The sequence below is a fragment of the Protopterus annectens genome, chromosome 14.part0 (genome assembly GCF_019279795.1).
Source record: "Protopterus annectens isolate FY-2018-M chromosome 14.part0, PAN1.0, whole genome shotgun sequence".
NCBI lineage: Eukaryota > Metazoa > Chordata > Ceratodontiformes > Protopteridae > Protopterus > Protopterus annectens.
The window spans coordinates 790,902,777-790,921,209 of NC_056748.1; the positions used below are offsets into that span (position 1 = coordinate 790,902,777).

Here is an 18,433-nt window from a genome sequence, read left to right on the forward strand (position 1 = left end):
CAGGACCCACAGAGGTAATCTTGGGTTTAGCAAGTGCTGTCAACACCTGGTTCCTGCTAATAACTGTGGTATGTTGGAGGGAACAACAGTGGTGCAGCAGTTAGCATTGCTGCCTCCGAGCAAGAGGTTATCTGGTTCGATTCTTGGCTGGGGTGCCTTCTGTCCGACGTCTGCGTGTCCTCCCTGTGGTCGCGTGGGTTTCCTCCAGGTGCTCTGGTTTCCTCCCACATTTCAAAGACATGCTGTAGGTGGAATGGACACTCTAAATTGGCTCTAGGTGTGAGTGTACCTTCTGTGGGAGGTTGGGTACCATGCTGGCAACTCGGCACACTAAAAGTCCACTGCCAATCTTTCTGCAGACCGTTGCTCCACTGTGGCAACCCCTGACAGGAAAAGCTGAAAGGAGAAGAAGATACACTCAAATCTAGTTTTATATCAGCACACTTCACTAGTCTGTATTGTGCCCTATGCTTTGACAAAGAAATCACTTTGCTCTCCCTTTAGTCTAACCAACAATGAGAAAGAGGTCTATATTAATTTATTTTACCTCAACTGTTTCTTAAGCTTCCAATATATCCATCCTGACAAGTCAAAGAAACCACAGTAAGCATGCCTGATATAAACCTTCCTTACCTCCTCTCTCACTCACTAAAGCTGCAATCGTAATTAACCTCCGCAAACAAGAATGTGCCCAATCAATACTAAACCCCCACCTCTGGTCAAAGAAACCACTCTTTCATTTACATATTCCTTGACAAATCCTCATAATATTTAACACTTTTAAGAAAACTTCTTCCCATTAAGTAAAATGATATCCAAGATTTTATCATTCACATTTGGTCACAGCTGAGGAAACTCACTCCAAACTATCTTTTAATAATGTCATATACTTAGATATTTAATTCAGGCTATACTTAATGGAACAGTACAGATTCACTAGTGTTGACCAGCCTTTTCTTTTCATATAATTACTATTAGCAGACTTCTACGTTTCATCTATAATCAATTTCAACAAGTGTCTCTTAGTCACCGTAATATCAAATTAACCACATGATCAAATTATAAAATGGTCCACATCACCACAATAACTACATATTCATATCATTAGTCCTGTTTTCAGCAACTTATTTCTTGAGATACAGTGATAAAGTTAAGAAAGTACAGTTGTGAAAGTACTGATTATCTGCAACAGTAAATGTTCAAATTCCTCACTGCCTGAGTGGCATTTTGGGTTATCTGCCAAGGTAACCTAGTACTGGCCAGTTTTCAAAAGCTCAGAATCCCCTGGCTGTCGCTCTTCCTGTGACAATTGATGGGTTTGGAAGCCTTTAGCCATCCTTTCCTCTACTGTGTTACCCCTAGCAGATAATCGAAAGTGTCACAAGAGGTTATACTTACAGTTGTACATGCTACTTTCGGCGTATTCTTAACCTCTACAGTTCCAGTCAAATATCCCTTTAATATATATACAGTCTTTGTTGTTCTAGTTTCACAAACTTACATTTATACTGCATAACATAAACTTTCTATTTTTATGTTTTACATTTAGTTTTACTCGGTATAATACTGATGGGAAAGAGTCTGTTGGTAAGTCTCTCTGGATTCTTTTGTCAAAAACAATTTTCATTTTCTTCTTTCAGATCTTCCTTCACTGTGGTCGAGACCAACCAAACCCTTTTTTTTCCAAGGGAAATTTTTCGCTTGTTTTGGCTCTTATTATATTACATTCACCATTTAATAAACATGCAGAGATATCTTTCAGTTCTTACATAGAGAAGTACATTTATAAGAAATACTATACACACAAAAAAAAAATCACTCTACTCATAATGAACTTTGAACAAGATTGCTGCATGCGTTACTTATTTACAATGATCTCTTTGTAACATTGCTACAGAGACTACTGGGGGGGGGTTACTTACTTGCTCAAATGATGCCCCTCCTAGCTGACCAGTCTCCTATCTCAGTTGTCTTCAGGCCTCTGGCTTGGAGACAGTTCGAGGATCTTGCATGTATGTCCATTTATATGTCCGTAAGACAACTAGCTGAGGTCATCACCTGGACATATGCTCTCAGAAAGTAAAGGTTTGGTACCCAGGCCGGACATCAGCTGATGAAAACCCATCTGTTATGAATACTGCAACAGTGATTTTAGTCAGGACATCTGCTCAATTACATAGCTAATACTTCATCACAGTCCAAGCAGCTCCATTGGTGCATTAGGATAAAACTCTGACTATCACCCAGGAGAACTGGATGTCTGCTGAAACTAGCATAGGGAAAATGGGCATACCTACCCTGAAGGAGAAGGGGGGATGGAGGGGGAAAGCACAGCAGCTCAGGGGTTATGATCTCTAAGAAAAAGAGATGGTGATGCAAATGTAACCTGGGTGCATAAACTTGGTTTGTCAAGCCATCATCTCACGGTAGCCTTCCACATCAGTGCATAAAAGCAAGTACTCATAACAGAAATGTCTAGTGGCTCTCTCACTGCTATAAGCCACACAGCCCCTTGCCTAGGGAATGGGGTTAGGGACATACTATCAAAACTCATGACTGCTGCCTACATAACAGTTATAACGGCACCTGTAACATATGGAACAAATGGGATGGCATCAATACAGGCAGACCTTTGGTCAGCAGGCAATAGGGGAGAAAATGATGACAGGAAAAAATAACTTCACTGAAGTCCAGTTAAATCCTGGTGTTATCAGTGTCAATCAGTTAATATTTTCTCTGGGTATTTTTGCCCCCAAGCCTGCTGACCATACTGACCACACAGCTTCTCCCAATCAGATCCAACCCAGCGATCCACCATACCAGAGATGTACCTAGTATGATATAAGAATATGTAATCCAGGCAGCGATGAGGGTTCTTCTTGTCCCTGCTTGCATCTTACATTGGTAAATCTGTCTTTCTCTTTGATCAGGGTTCTATGACATTCCTTTTTTGACTTGTCCATGGCCTGAGAATTACCCAGTATAGATTTCAAGCAGTTTTGCTTCTTCTAGCATGCAGGCTACATGTTTTTTTTTTTTTTTCTAGTAAAATTCTAACCTCTTCACCTGGTAGTGATGTGTGTACGTGCACCTGTGTCACTGTAAGTACTGCTATCCATCAGTCCTAAGCATGCATTTTCCTCTGCATATATAGACTACGGCTACCTTCACTGGCTTCAGTAGCCACACTCTACATCTTCCTCTGCATTGGCACACAATTTCCATGTTTGTAGTCTCTGCCTAGCACGGGAGAGGCAGCTGAGTCATTTAGAAACAAATACCCCCTCTCCCATCATATTATGGTAGATCTATAGACATTAATTTCCTCGCCTTCGCTGCATGGCTTTTAAAGTACCCAAGACACTATTCAAACATGGGTCATCTGGACTTTAGTCACTGCTTTATCCCTTGTACTGATGTACTGGGCTTCATACCAGCTATATTCAATAACATGTATATAGTCTCAACAATATTATTCTTATAACCTATTTAATATAATCACTTGCATCTTTACACATGGAAAATATTCACTTACCAAGCAAGTAGGCCAAAGGTGACCTTTTCCCAGTACTGAATTGGATGAATCCCTTGAAAACTTGAATATTTTACTTAAGATACTGCTACAATATAGTCTACAAAATTAAATTAGGGACATCAGGTCTCTTAAGCCATCTTGTTCCAGGGAGTGCACAGATAAACAGTTATCTTTCATCTCTTGAATCCACAATCTTTTCCCATTTATTTTACATTTCTTCCATGTTATCATTATTTCTCAGTAACAGTCACAGTCTCCCATTTGTCAAGCTGCAACCGTTCTATGGTCAAATATAGTTATTTTACTTTTTTGCAGCTACTTCATCAGAATTTTCAAAAATCAAAATACAATCAGTCCAAAACACTTTGAGTAGCTGGAAATGTCAAGCTATATGATAACATTCTTCTCACACGTTCTTTTATCAATTTCATAAATCACAACTGATGTTTCAGTGTTATCTGACAGCAGTCGTGCTCAACATATACAGGTCATTCAAGCATTATCAGAGTACCATGACTGCCAAAGCACTTGCTCCTTTTCATAATATATTAGAATCTCAGTCATTATAAGGCTAGACCTCCCATATTTAACATCTGACTACAATCCACAATTAATCTTTTGAAAAACCTGTCCATTCCATCATTTTGGTTTTCATGCAGTCCTTTAAATCTGTAACTTCTTCACCTACCAAAACTCCATGTAATCTCAGATTTCACCTCCTTAGCTTATCATTGATTCCGATCAATGGTACCTTATCCCTAATCTCAAAATATTTTGCATTTATCAAGTCTCACAGCTAGTTGTAATAATGTAGCAATTCTATATCTTCCACTCCAGCAATTTCAAAACATTTCAAGCACACTGCAAACAATCCAGTGAAATTATATAACTTGACTATTGCTTCCAAACTCTTTCACTTTTGCTACATCTAACCATATCAGTTTGCTGTAACTCTGCCCAGTGATTGTGAAGCAGCACTGCATCCCTGCTCTGAGTTTTGACTCACTTCACAAAAATTCTCAAATTCAGCGGCACTCCCCATTTCTTACATTACCAATCGGTAAATGCCACCTTTATTATTCGATACACTAAAAACTGCATCATCTAATTAACTACCTTTATTTTACAATTTAGCAGTTTTAATTATAAGACTTTTGGAACAACTCATGAAAGTAGCCAGCTTCACTAAACACAGTAAGACACCACCACCATCTACTCTTTTGAAGGTACTTTACCAGGTTTTGGAAGGCCTGAGGCAAATAGGACATCATCTAAGAAGAAGGCATCCAGGACACCCTGTCTAAGCACAGCCTAAGCCATGTTACCCTGTGCACGCTGTCTTACAAAATTATAGAAAGACACATGAAAGCCTTGACAGCAGGTTCAGGCACCTCAGACAGTTTTTCCAGGGGTATACCAGGAAAGGAATGAAACATGGGGCAAGAGGGATAATTAATGAATGAAGTCCCAAGGTGGCAGAGATGAACCTCTTGCCCTTCTATATACTTAAGATACCAAACCTAGTTTTTATATATAGGAGACAAAGCGGGTGATTCCATTATTTCAAAAATATGCTGCTGTTCATGGCCAGGAGAAAATTAACTTATATAAAGTAGATAAAGTAACTATATGCACCCGCGTGCAACCCCACCATTATTTATCATTGAGTTTAGTGCCTCAAGGTACCACACTAAAAGAAAAATTCAGAGATAGAAAATCACTCATTGTCAAGACTTAGCACCTAAATGATGCAAAGTTCTCCAAAACCTCATCATAATTAAGCAACAACATGCATCTCCCAAAATATTCTTTCTCCTCAGGTTTGTCTTCTGGATAAAACAAGACAGAAGAGAAAAGAGGGTGACAACTACAGGAATAAACCCAGAAATGTGCAAATAAAAAAGGAAGTGTAAGGACGAAAGGTTATCCCTTTATGTAACTGGGCATATAAAGTTGTAATATACTTTCCTCCCAGCGCCAACAGTCACCCATGACACAGTTTAAATGTGGAAGAAGAAAAGGATGGAAAAGAGAAAAGAACAGGGTGGGAAACAGGTCAGAACTCGAACTATTACTCATACAGCATCCACAAGGCTACTTCCATACCATAAATAGACATGGTAACCAAAATTGAACACCAACAATGTAAAAATGAAGAGGAAGACTCTTGTTGCAACCAGATATCCAAACTTTATTAATGGTTGAACGCTTTTGTCCGTGTGTAATGTAACAGGACTTTTTCAGAACAAATTATAACACCCTCACCTCCCCTTATATACACTTAAATGAATACAATTAAGCAATGCACTTAAATGAATACAATTAAGCAATTAAGCAATTCAAACCTATTAGCTAATTAGGTTTGAATTGCTTAATTGTTTTTAAGTATATATAAGGGAAAGTTAGGGTGTTATAATTTCTTCTGAAGTCCTGTTACATTACACATGGATGAAAGCGCTCAACCATTAATAAAGTTTGGATATCTAATACAAGCATATATTCATGGAACCTATAACATTTTACTCTGCATACTGCTGTTTCTAACACCACACTGGCTCTAAGTATATGAAGATTTATTTGATAAGTAATATGACTACTGGAAGATAAGAAATGGAGGTACTCTGAAACAAACGTGTATAATTAAACCAGAGGGCAGTTTTTTAAGAGCAGTAGTTTCACCTGTCTCTATTTTGTCCAATAAATCATTACTCAGTTCTCTCACGTTATTTGACATAAAATCCTCACTTATAGTATGCTTGCCTTATGACATAATTTTTTCATTTTCCTTTATTCACAGCTTTTAAAAAAATCTAAACACTTCACAGGTAAAATTAATAAAGTACAGTTGTGTACCTACCATAAATGTAGATGTTCGAGTGTACTCACTGTTGCAGTCATTACACTTGGGTTATCCTGCTGGCAGGCTACCCGCAGTCGGCCTGAATTCCAAAGTCTAAGTCCGGCGTCGGTTGCTGTCACCTCTTCCATGACGTCAGTGCATCAGGGGTATAAAAGATGCAGCCGACGCCATTTTCTTCAGTTTTTCTTGCCCTGGATGTCAGGTGCCCCCACATAGGTAGACTAAATATTATGCCAATAAGTATGCATGCACTAAAATAAACATTTCCTTCATCTACAAGCAAATACACCATATAGGTTGTATAGGATAGAGAACTACAGATAAGTCCCAGCAAGAAAAGGGGGAAGGTGGGTGGGTAAACTGGACTGCAACAGTGAATACACTTGAACATCTACATTTATGGTAGGTATACAACTGTACTATGTTCATCATGTTTCACTGTTGCAGTCATTACACTTGGGTTGAATCCCAAAGCTGAGGTTGGGTGGCTGGGTCTAAATAGGATTAGGAGAGGCTATAAGGCCCTGCAGAACTGCAGTGGCAAAGCCTGCTCTGGATTTAGAGTAGAGAGGTAAGTGGTAGTGCTTGGTAAAAGTGTGCACTGAACTCCAGGTTGCAGCCTCTAAAATGTCTTTGGTTGGTACTCCTCTGAGGAAGGCTGCTGAAGTGGCTGCTGCTCTGGTTGAATGTGGCCTAATGCCCTTAGGCACTGATTTGCCATGTTGTGAATAGCAGAAACGAATGCAGTGGCCTATCCATTTTGAAATAGTCTGTTTTGAGATAGCATTTCCTTGTGATCCTGCAGCATATGCCACTAAGAGTTGCTCAGTCTTTCTGAAAGCTTTGGTTCTGTCCAAGTAGAAGCGTAGCTGTCTGTGTATGTCCAAAGAATGCAGGAGTCTCTCACCCTTATTCTGCGGGTTTGGATAAAAAGTAGGCAAATTAACGGTTTGGTTAAGGGCTACACCGGACACTACCTTAGGCATAAATGTCGGGTTCGTTCTTAGAGAAACCCTATCTGGATGGAAAATGATAAAAGGTTCCACAGCCATGAGTGCCTGTAACTCTGAGACTCATCTTGCAGAGGTTATTGCTAGGAGCAAAGCTGTTTTCCAAGATAAGAACTTTATTTCAGCTGCACTGGCTGGCTCAAACGGCGGCAGCGTGAGTTTTTCCAAGACATAGTTGAGGTCCCATGCAGGTATTGGTGCTCTCCTTGGGGGTCTTATGTTTTTGGCCCCTCTGAGGTACTGCCTTAGCGATGGATGTGAAAAAATAGGTGGTTCCGTATTGTAATGAGCTGAAATGGCAGAAGCATGGATTTTAATTGATGAAAAGGATAGGCCTTTGTCCAGCATCTCAGTTAGGTATTGTAAAATCTGAGGAATATTTGGTATAAGCGTGTCAATTCCTTGTGCCTGGTTCCAAGCATAGAATCTTTTCCATTTTTCTGCATAAGATTTTCTGGTACTGGGCCTCCTGGCCTCCAAAATAACATCCATGTCTGCTTTAGAGAGAGGTGTGTTTGGAATGGCTACATTATCCGCCATGCTGCCAGATTTAGGGTTCTAAGTTGGCTGTGCAGGATCTGACTGTTTCGTTGGGTCAGTAAGTGAGGAATTAGAGGCAATTTCCAGGCTGGGCCTTGAGACAAATTCTTTAGGGTTGGGTACCAGTGCTGGCAGGGCCAGTCTGGAGCAATCATAATCATTTTCGGCTTCTCTTATCTGACCTTTAGGAGTACCTTGAGGAGGAGAGGCAGAGGAGGAAAGGCATACACTGTTAGGGTTTTCCAGCTGAATGACAGAGCATCCACTTTCCATGCTTGCTTGTGATAAGTCCTTGTGCAGAATGTCTGTAGTTGGCAGTTGTGAGGGGAGGAAAACAGATCTATGTCTGGGCATCTCCATTTCTTTGTTATCATGCTGAAGACTTGTGGATCCAGTTTCCACTCGTGGGGATCCGTGAGCTTTCTGCTTAGTTTGTCTGCCAGAGTATTTTTCTTTCCTGGCAGGAATTGTGCTTGCAGGTATACTTGATAAGTCAATGCTGTGTCCCACAAAGTCATGGCTTGTTGGCAGAGGGGGTAGGCATGTGCACCTCCCTGCTTGTTTATGTACCACATGACTGTTGTATTGTCCGTCCTTATCAGTAGTTGTCCTGGATGAAGTAGATCCCTGAAAGCTGTCAGTGCATTTTGAACAGCTAGCATCTTTTTTGATTGATATGAAGATGCATTTGTCTTGTGGGCCATGAGCCCTGAATACATTTTCCTGCCATGTGGGCCCCCCAGGCATAATCTGATGCATCTGTTGTTATTGACTGCCTGGCAGTGGGTAGGGTGAATGGCTGTCCCTTGTTGTGGTGACAGGCCTGTGCCCACCATTGAAACTCCTGCTGCAGGCAAGGAATGAGGGTAATTAATGTTTCCAGACTGTGACAATGTTGAGTCCAAACACTTTTTAGATACCACTGTAGTTTCCTCATATGCAGTCTGGCATATGGAATTAGCAGACTGCAGGATGCCATGAAGCCCAAGGCCTGCAGAATTTTTCTTGCAGATAACTGGGTCTTTGTTGCCAACATTTGAAAAGTAAGAAGTCAGTTGCCTTTGTTTGGCGTGAGATAAGCCATCTGGGCAGTTGTATTTCAGCTTGCACTCAGGAATATTATCTCTTGACAGGGTACTAGTTTTGATTCATTTTTGTTTACTGTGTACCCTAGGCAAATTAATAATCTTTTTACAAACGCCAGATGCTTTAGTAGAATGTCCTTGTTCTGTGCTTGAATAAGGCAATCGTCCAAGTAAGGATATATTTGAATTCCTCTTTGTCTGCAAAATGCAATACTGGTGCCAGGCATTTTGTGAAGACCCTGGGCACAGTAGATAAGCCACAGGGCAGTGCAGAGAATTAGTAGTGCATTGAGCCAGCTATGAATCTGAGGTATCTACTGCAAGATTGTCTGACTGGGATATGCAGGTATGCCTCTTTGAGGTCCAAAGTTACAAGCCAAGCCTTCTTGCCCAGCATGGGCAGAAGCTGCTGCAGAGTCAACATTTTAAATTTTGGGATGTCCAGAAATGTATTTAGAATAGACAGATCCAGTACTGGTCTCCAGGCTTTGTCCTTTCTGGGTACCAAGAAAAGTCTTGAGTGAAATCATTGTCCCTGCTCTTGCTGTGGTACTTGCTGAATGGCCCTCATGTCCATGAGGGATGAAACTTGTTTTTGTGCCTCTGCACATTGATTGTGTGGCAGGTCTGGCATACCCTTTGCCCTTGGCAGGGTGTGAAAGTGGAACCTGTAGCCCTGGGACACTATATTCAAGACCCATTTGTCCTGGGTGATCATGTGCCAATTTTGAGAAAAAAAGTGCTAGTTTTCCCCCTAAGGGGGCTACCAAAAGATAAGTGTTTGGTGCTGGCAGACGAAAGTCATTGGGACTGTTTCCTGTATGGCTGTGATTTGTCGTATCCGCTTTTGGAGGTAGAAGCGTCCCACTGTTTAGGCCTGTATGAGCCCTGGGGCTGGGATCTGCTTCTGGGGCATTTGTATCTGCCTCTTTGTGGTCTGTCTGACACTGGAAATGACCAATTCTTTGTAGGCCAGTTCCTGCTAAATCTGGGTGACTGTACCTGTAAGAAATCCTTTACTGTTTGCAGAGATTTCGCTTTGTTCTCCATTTTCTTCAACACTTCCTCTGCTTTTACACCAAATAAAGTATAATGCTGTAATGGAGCATCTAATAATTTTGCTTTAACATGATCAGGCAGATTCTGTTCCTTTAACCAAGCATGCCTCCTAATGACAGATCCCATAACTGCAGCCCTAAAAGAGGCCTCCAGAGAATCAAAACCATATTGCAATGTATACTTTCCCACTTGTTCAGCTGCATGCAATAAATCCTGCATTTCCTTATTTTCTGCACAATCAGAATTTGACAACATTTTCTGTTTTAGCAGTGACATTAAGTATTGCTGATATTTAAGCATATGAAATTGACAATTTAAAGCCCTCACAGCCAAAGTAGCAGAAGTGTAAACCTTTTTTCCCCATCTGTCTAGTGCCCTTGAATCCCTATCAGAGGGGATAGGGTTTTTTGCTGTAGTAGCCTTGGCCCTTTTGGGACCCTGAGAAATAGTTTCTGGGTCAGCAGCAGGGTTTTTATAAAGAAATTTATGTGAATCTGGAACCCTGTAGTATCTGTCTGGTTTAACAGGGGCAGAGGGTAAAGAGTCAGGAGAAAGGCAGGACTCTGAAAATACATAATCTACAATGTCTAACACAGGAGGAATAGCCAGAGGCCTGTGTTGAGGTAATAAAAGAAAATCTCTAAGCCTTTTCTTAGATTCTGAGTAGTCCTGGCTCTCCCAGTGGAAGTGCTCCCTCATAGTATGCAGGGTTTCCCCAAAAGAATAATCCTCAGGCGGAGAGGCTGAAGGGATAGATTCTTCAGCATCAGCATCCTCCTAAGGAGGAAGAGAGTCTTCCTGTTCAGAAGAGGAGTCAGAGGAAATGGAAACCTGATCTGAAGATTCATATTCTGTCTCTTGCCTAGGCCTCTTGTCAGGGAGGGATGGGAACCCCTGATCAAGGTAATTAGGTCTTCGGCCATTTTGAGCATCTGTTTTTTAGGCATGGAAGTCTGTCCAGGAGAATGCTGTACTTGTTTCTTTGTCTTTAGAACTGCTTTAGTCTTTGCTTTGGAAGCTGAAGTAGGCTTTACATATAACTGTGTAGGTGTGAAAACACCCTCAGAAGCCGATACCTGCCCAGCAGCTCCGGACCCATCTGAGGGAATAGTTTCTGAGTGTCCAATACCTTGAGTATCCAGAGGCCTAGCTGGCTCCACGTATGAGTCGTCAGCGGCCTGTGGCTCTGAGGTAGCGAGCGTCAGGGGCTGCGAATGCACCTCAATGAGAACTGGCAAAACGGCGACTGGCCTAGAAGAGGCTTCGTCGTCAGTTTTGGACCTCGGATACCTGTCCTTTTCTTTGTCTTTGTGTTTTTTATGAACTCCAGTCGTCAGTTGTTCTGACGGCATTATATAGTTAAACCTTCAGCCAAAATAATGTAAAGCAAAATCGAACTGACGCTTAATAGTGCGTTGGTTGAATCTAGCACAAAACCGACAACTAGCAACGTCGTGGTCAGGGCCTAGGCAAGGAATACAATAAGAATGAAAATCCTTATGAGGTATTTGCTTCCCACAAGAAATACAATTGTTAACTTTTACTGACATTGGTCTGGAGCAAGAAAAAGTTTCCCCAATGGGGGTACTTAGCTTCATTGACGACTTCGGATCTGAAATTCAAATTCGAAAATCTCAGGAGTCGGCCGACTGGCACTTGCGAACTGTTTTTGCTTTGGGCACCGCGCGGCAAGAAAGACTGAAGAAAATGGCGTCGGCTGCATCTTTTATACCCCAGATGCACTGATGTCAGGGAAGAGGCGACAGCAACCGACGCCGGACCTAGACTTTGGAATTCAGGTCGACTGAGGGCAGCCTGCCAGCAGGATAACCCAAGTGTAATGACTGCAACAGTGAAACACGATGAACATTCATGCACACACCAGCACCCGATACATAAAAATGTGCTTCATATGTAATATATTCATGACTCAGTTACCTGTTCCAATAAACATTACATCATACTCTTGACCATCTAGAGCCATCACTTGGTCCACTGCAATCCGAGTGTACAGCGCATTCTTTTTCAGCAGCAGTGGTCTATCTTCTATAGGTTTTACCTCATCATACATCAAGGGGTGCAGCTTTTGGAATCCCAACACCTTATCTGGAAGGTCTTTGGATGTATTCTGCCCTTTCATCCTAAGTTCATTTGTAATACACTATAAAAGAAAAATGTAAATTTTAATTCAAAAACCTGCACAATGAAAGAAAAAGGAAAAAAAAAATAGCCAAAAGAAAATAAAAAAAAAATCAGTTATGTTCTTACCATAACGTTCCATCTGTACTGTCAATCTTCATTCATTCTTAATGAATGGAACTCACTCCAGATCCTCGGAAATGCCTTGGCCATTATACAGCTAGCGCCAGCCAAAAAAACTCTCTAGTTAAGACACTACCCACAATGCCCCTCTCTCTATCACCTCAGATCGAGTCTGCAGCCAACTACAAAAAGATTGAAGCCATGTCTAAGGTGAAACCTAGAAGCTCCCAGAACTAATGTCCAAACCTCCAAAAGTCCATAGGAGGGGGCAGGAGGGAGAGATGCAAAGAATGAATGAAGATCGACAACACCGATGGAACGTTACGGTAAGAACATAACTTCTTTATCTGATTCTGCCAATCTTCATTCATTCTTGATGAATGTGACAGAGTCCTCAGCTGCTTTAGGTTCTGGTTGGCCCTATGGAAAGATATTCCTGAGCATCACTGAGCCGAAAGACACTCTTCATTGGAGACCACATCCAATTTGCAATGAGTGATAAAGGTATGGGGAGTAGCTCATGTTGTGGCTGCATATATTTCTTCACTGGATGCCTTGGAATGGAAAACAGCTGAAGTGGATACAGATCTGGTGGAATGCACTTTAACTGGCAACTTGCGGTTATTATGACTGTAAATAAAAGTAACACAATACCTAAGCCATTTTGATAAGGTAACTTTCGAGACAGGTTTACCCAAAGTTGAACCTGAAAAGTACACAAACACTTGATCCACTTTTCTAGACTGTTTGTTTCTGTCAAGATAAAAATTTAACTGTCTGCTAACATCTAGTAAATGCAAGCAATATTCACCTTTATTTGAAAAATTGGGAAAGAAGACAGGCAAATCAACAGTCTGCTTAATATTAGATTCTGAGACCACCTTAGGTAGAAAGGAAGGGTTGGTTCTCAATGAAACCCTATCCCTATCCCTATGGAAAATCATATAAGGATGCTCCACACATAACCCCTGCAATTCAGAAACTCTCTTGGCAGAAGTGACAGCCACCAGAAAAGGAGTATTCCATGACAGGAGCTTAAGATCACAAGTAGCTGCTGGCTCAAAGGGCTGGAGTACTAAAGATTGTAGTACTACTAGGGTCAAATCCCATGGAGCTATAGGATCCTTAAAAGGTGGCTTTAAACATAAGGTGCCTTTAAGAGAATCTTTGTATAAATGGTGGAAAATTAAGGTATAATCGTCAAACCCATTGTGGAAATTGGACATGGCTGCTAATTGGACCTTGATGGTGGAAGCGGAAGCTCCTTGATCAAACAATGAAGCCAGAAATTCAAGACCTTGTCAATAGGTGCTGAAAAAGGACCTACGTTATTTTTACGTACCCAAATTGAAAATTCTTTTATTTGCTAAGATAGAGTTTCCTGGTGGACAGTTTATGAGAAGCCAGAAGGAGTTTCTGTACTGAGGAGGGTAATCTGTTCTGCTAGGCAATTAATGGAATTGGAGATACCCAGCCATCAACTTGAGACTGTGAAGGTTGGGATGCACCAATCCCTGCAGGTGAGACAGCAGGTCTGGAACTGGGTCCAGAATCCAAGGACGGTGAATCAGTTGAGCCCAAAAGAAAGGGGAACCAGACTTGATAGGGCCAAAAGAGTGCAATAAGTATCACCTTGCATCTCAACCTTTGGGCTTTCTTCAAGAACAAGTGAATGAGAGGGAATGGGGGAAAGAAAGTAGACCTGGGGGCCAATTGAGGAGAAGTGCATCTGTCATGGACTCCCCCTGCGGGGGAATTAAGGCAAAATAGCTGCTGCATTTGTTGTTTACTGGGGCAAAGAGGTCACAGCAAGGCTGGCCCCAATGTTGAAAAGTTTTCATCGTTATCTTGGGATGGGGAGACCACTCTTGAAGCAGGAGGATGCATATGCTCAGTTTGCCTGCTATCACGTTGAAGCTTCCCAGGATATGCATTGCTATTAGAAAGCGGTTGGAAGAGATTGTCCATTGCCATATCCTAACAACTTCCCAGCAAAGGGGATAAGATCTGGTTCTGCCTTGTCTGTTGATGTACCAGACTACTGACATGTCTGACTGAAATGCAACCATCCCTGAAGGAAGGAAAGACTGAAAGGCAAGACTGAAAGGCTTGCAATGCTAGAAGCACTGCCCTCAACTCCAGGACACTGATGTGCAGATTGGCCTCTTGCAGGGACCAAGTGTGTTAAACTGCTCTTCCCTGATAATGTCCCCACCTGACTTTTGGAAGCATCCATGGTCACTATGGCCATGGGCAGAAAGGGAGTGAAGGTGCAGCCCCATAAATTTTCCTCTGACTTCATCCAACAGGATAGATCCTGCTTGCAGTGGTTTGTTATCAAGATCGGACAAGACATCGGGTGCATCACTATCAACCATTGCGCAGCTAAGAGCCATTTGAAGCAGTCTCATATGAAACCTTGCCAGGGGCACTAAGATTATAGTCGCTGCTGTTGATCCTAGGGCTTGGAGGACAAGAAGAGCTGGAACTTTGTCTTCGAATATGATGAATTGTACTTGTGATCTTATTTTTTGTAGTCTGTGTAGAGGGAGAGAAGCTACACAAGAAATTGTATTGAAGTATGCTCCTATAAATTCTAGATCTTCTGTTGGGGTCAACTGCGACTTCTCTCTGTTGATCGTAAAGCCCAAGGACTGGAAAAGATGCAATATGAAGTTTGTGGCTTGAAGCAGTAGACGCCTGGTAGGGGTGGTGAGGAGCCAGTTGTCTAGGTATGGAAACAGTCGGAATCTGTGTAGCCTCAAGTGAGCTGTTACCACTGCCATGCATTTGATGAACATCTTAGGGGCTGTGGTGAGATCGAAAGGCAGCACTCTACTGACTGGCTCCCAGCTGGAAGCGGAGAAACCTTCTGGAGTGCTTGTCCATCTTTATGTGGTAAAATGCGTCCTGAAGGTCTATACAGCACATCCAATAGTTTTCCTCTAGAAAGGGAAGAATGGACTAATCAGTGATCATACGGAATTTTGTTTGCTGAATGAACTTGTTCAGAAGGCTGAGATCTAAAATTGGTCTCCAGTCCCCTGTCTTTTTTGGCACTAAAAAGAATGCTGAGTAAAATCTGGATCTTCTTTGGTCTGGTGGGACTTCGTGGATAACTCTTTTTTCCCAGCAGCTTTTGAAACTTTATTGCTGCTTGGTCCCTCTGATTGGGTGGAACATCTGGGACTCTTTTTGGGGATATGGAAAAACAGTAAAGGAAATGTGGTAAGATCTGGTGATAATTCTCTGCACCCAAGTATCCAAAGTTGTCAACAACAGGTCTGGCTGTCTGGTGCAGTGAAAATCTTCCCCCGACTGCTTCCAGAGGTAAGCAATCAGGCCTCCAATTTAGGAGCGCTGGTAGGGTTGTCCAAAGAAGGGAGTCTCTGGAGCCCAGATTTCGCAGGACACCTGTGCCACGAGGAGGGCATCTTCCATTAGAATCCCCCCTCTGCCCAGAGGGGAGTATTTGACACTTGTGTCCTGAAAAGGCACTTGGGACTTTTTGAACCACATTTTCCCACTCCTCTGATTCCTAGAATTGGACTGCTGAGTAGAAAAATGAAAGCCCATAGCAGAAAGGGTCTTTCCATCTTTTTCGTACCTGGCTAGTATGTCTCTGACTTTGGGGCCAACCAAGAAGATCCGTCAATAGGGGCATTGACAAAGGAAGACTTGAAAGGTTCCACAAAGTCAAACAAATGCATCCAGGTGTGGCACCTTACGGCAACGTCTACACCTGCTGCCCTGGTCGTTCCCTTGGCTCCATGAGTGATGAGCTGCATGGATGAGTTCGATGTAAACTCCAGTATGGCAAACTGAGAGGCAGCCTTATCCCACACCTCGTCATGACACAGCTCAGGCGAGGCTACCTGAAAGCTCCTTTATCAGATCCCTTTGGAGTCTAGTGAAGTCTGCCATGAAATTCAAGGACTTAAGAGCGAAGGTCAATGACACACAGACCCACTTCCCAAACCTTTCCATCGTCTGAGACTCTTGGTTTGGAGGGTGGACAGTAGAACTCTCCTCAGCAAGTTCCTTTTTGGTGGCAACTGCAGCTACCACCATGGCATATACTGCTAAACCCTTTCCCCAATGTGGTTGATCTGGGGATGATAAAAATTTTGTTTGGCCTCTAGGGAACTGGCTCTATGGAATCAGGAGCCTTCCATGCCCATTGCAGGATTAGTTTAAGTTTGTCAGCAGGTGGGTCACCCATTAAGTAGATGGGTGAGCACCAAAAGCCTTCAAGAACACAGACTTCTCTGAGTATAGACTTGTGGCCTTCCTCAAAGGAGGATTTTAACATTCACTTCAGAATCAATTTATTTCTGCATTCTCCCAATGTTCTAGTGGTAAAGCCTTGGCAGATCTTACAATTACATTTCCAAATGGGGTGCACCCAAGCAATATACACATGAAAGATGCCCGTCTGAATTGGGCATCTTTCTTCTACAATCCTGGCACTATTTGAAGCCCAACATGCTTTTCTGCTTTTCCACCATTTGAAGAAAAGTTCACACACCACACACACACAATGAAAGGACAGAGAAGAAAGCTTCCAACAATGGTAGGGAGAAATACCAAAAATGGTACAGGAGGGAAATACCAGTGATGGTATGGAAGGAGATTACCTAAAAGGTAAAAGGGAGGGGAAATTACCAACAATGGTTATACAAAGTACCGTTTGGTACGAAGGGTAGACAGGTAATTCACATGCACTAAAAATAACCCAACAGAAAAAGGAAACTACTTAAAAGTATTGAACCTATGACTTAAGGAAAATAAAATAAAACTGAAGCACTTAGCTGGAGAGTATTGGCTGGCGCATCTTGTTATCAGACCAGCAAAACAAGAGCTGAATTGACAGATTGTGGATAGAGTCTTAGCTCAAGAGTTTTTTTGGCTAGCACGAGCTGTATAACGGCCGAGCCAGTCCCGAGGATCGGAACTGTGTCCCATTCATCAAGAATGAACAAAGACTGATATCACATTAAATGTTTCAGGGATATAGTTCAAGTTTATGTGCGTTTAAATTCTAAGCCATTTGCAGGCATTAAACACAGATGACATAAAACAAGTCAGTAAAAATTATACAAAGAATAGAACAAACGTCTAGTAAAACAAAATACCACTTAGGAACAGGATGGGTTCAAAAATGAAGACCAGCCACACTAGAGTAATGTCCAAAGTGTTTATTAATCCACAAAAACAAAGTTGTTTAAGCACGTTCGTATATGTACTTCATCAGAATCACAAAAACATATAGCATCGAGCACTCTTAAATACCCCACCCTTAAAGCCTTATCCAATTAAATTAATGAAGGCATTATCCAATCTATGACATAAAAAAGAAAAAAGGGTAGTTATAAAAATGTATGTAACCTAACTTTCACCTATACATTCTCCCTAAAAACATTTGATATGAAAATAGTTAACAATCTACACATTTAACAAATACAAGATATCTAAAATTGTCATAAAAATGTATAAATGTGTAAGTACATAAATACATAAAAATATAAAACAATATTCAGGTAAGATAGCCTACATAATTGCTTAAATGTTTACACCACATATGATTTCAACTTTAAAACACTGGTAACAGACGTACTTTAATTCAGGCCAGGGAAGGTGGTAGCATCCGGTCTTAGCTGCCACCTAAGAGCCTTGGTTTCTAAGAGACCTTCCCAAGGTCTCCCCCCTGAGATCTCTTATTTTGAGATCTATTAGTAATAAAACAGGTGATTTTGTACTTTATAATTATAGTGATGTTTGTTGCAACACAGAACATGCTGAATTGTTGAGTAGGGGGGAACTTTTGTCCCTTCAGCTAATTGTAGGATCAATAGCCTTTTGACTGACATAAAACTTTTTCTCAGAAAACTCAATTTCAAGATTTTGTACCAAGAAGGGGGTGGAGAAGTGAGGGATGTGATTAGGAGAAGTAGTATTTTAATCCACCCCTACCCCTGCCATTGATTATTTTTGAAAAACTGGTGAAATTTGAGTTTAGGGGCCTAGTGGGGAAGGGCTCCTGTGGTGATGTCCGGGGGGACTGCTGTGGAGTCATGTTTAT

General features: G+C 41.7%; 1 protein-coding gene across 2 annotated transcripts in view; it reads right to left on the reverse strand.

Annotated features, from left to right (window-relative positions):
* The window catches only part of SEMA4G (semaphorin 4G), a 1,755,375-nt gene that overhangs the window by 323,583 nt on the left and 1,413,359 nt on the right, over positions 1-18,433 (reverse strand). For both annotated transcript variants that reach the window (XM_044056541.1, XR_006362793.1), the window contains exon 11: positions 12,028-12,250. In XM_044056541.1, the coding sequence (XP_043912476.1) occupies positions 12,028-12,250 (223 nt within the window). The remainder of the gene's footprint in view (positions 1-12,027; positions 12,251-18,433) is intronic.